Genomic DNA, 1,111 nt, shown 5'->3' on the forward strand with positions numbered 1-1,111 from the left:
ACCCTGTTTTTATGACTGGGTAATAATACATACCCGTTACTGATTCACAATATCCAATACTAGGCCTGGGTAAAAAGATCGATTTAATCGATTTTGGATCGATTTTGTTTAAATTTCACGCTATCGATTCACAGGGCATGAGATCGATTTTTTTCTTTTTTGGTAAATATGTTGAAAAAATATGAATTTAAGGAGTTTTATAATACTTGAATATTTTATCTTAAATGGTATAATCTTTACAATGGTTACATTTATATATTTTAGGAAGATGGAGGCAGTTTTGTTTATAGTTGCCTGGATTGTCATTAATGTAGCCTACAAAATAAAAACATGTCTTTTGCAGTGTGTTGCATGGAGATCATTTCATTAATATAATGAATTAGGCAGGCCATCACGTTGAATAGAATGTCAAATCTTGCTAAGGATGTTAATTAACAGTCACAACTACAAGATTTTAGTCACAATTAATGATTTTAGTGATGAATTAATGATGATAGCCTATAAAGAATATTTCCTTACAACTTAAGAAAATTATCATTCAATCTAGGAGCAGATGGAACCGATTCGGATTGAATCGAATCGAATCGTGATTAATCGATTTAAAGCCTTCAGAATCGAAATTGAATCGATTCAGGAACTTGGCCATGATACCCAGCCCTATCCAATACTAATACACAATACCCCATACTAATATACCCCATACTAATACCCGTCACTAATACACAATACCCCATACTAACACACAAAACCCCATAGTAATACACAATACCCCATACTAATACACAATAACCCGTACTAATACACAATACCCCATACTAATACATAATACCTGTTACTAATACACAATACCCCATACTAACACACAATACCCCGTACTAATACCCAATACCCCGTACCCTATGTTGCATGTTAGGACACTATCACCATTGCCACTGAACTTTGAATGGGAAACTTCATAAAACATCACATCCAAACCAAACCAACACACACAAACACAATCGATCACACAGACACACACACACACCTCCCAGCTAAGTGCTGTGTGTGAGGAACAAAAGCTTTTTTATCACCATTACACAGCTCTCCATTTTACTACACTTAGTCGCCTTGT

The 1,111-nt window shown here is 34.7% G+C and overlaps 1 protein-coding gene across 1 annotated transcript in view; it reads right to left on the reverse strand.

Moving 5' to 3' along the window:
* LOC130406697 (mRNA decay activator protein ZFP36L1) overlaps positions 1-908 on the reverse strand; it is a 1,760-nt gene extending 852 nt beyond the window's left edge. The window contains exon 1 of the mRNA XM_056612377.1: positions 897-908. Within this exon, the coding sequence (XP_056468352.1) occupies positions 897-908 (12 nt within the window). The remainder of the gene's footprint in view (positions 1-896) is intronic.
* Positions 909-1,111: the final 203 nt, after the last annotated feature.

Source organism: Gadus chalcogrammus, chromosome 16, assembly GCF_026213295.1.
Source record: "Gadus chalcogrammus isolate NIFS_2021 chromosome 16, NIFS_Gcha_1.0, whole genome shotgun sequence".
NCBI lineage: Eukaryota > Metazoa > Chordata > Actinopteri > Gadiformes > Gadidae > Gadus > Gadus chalcogrammus.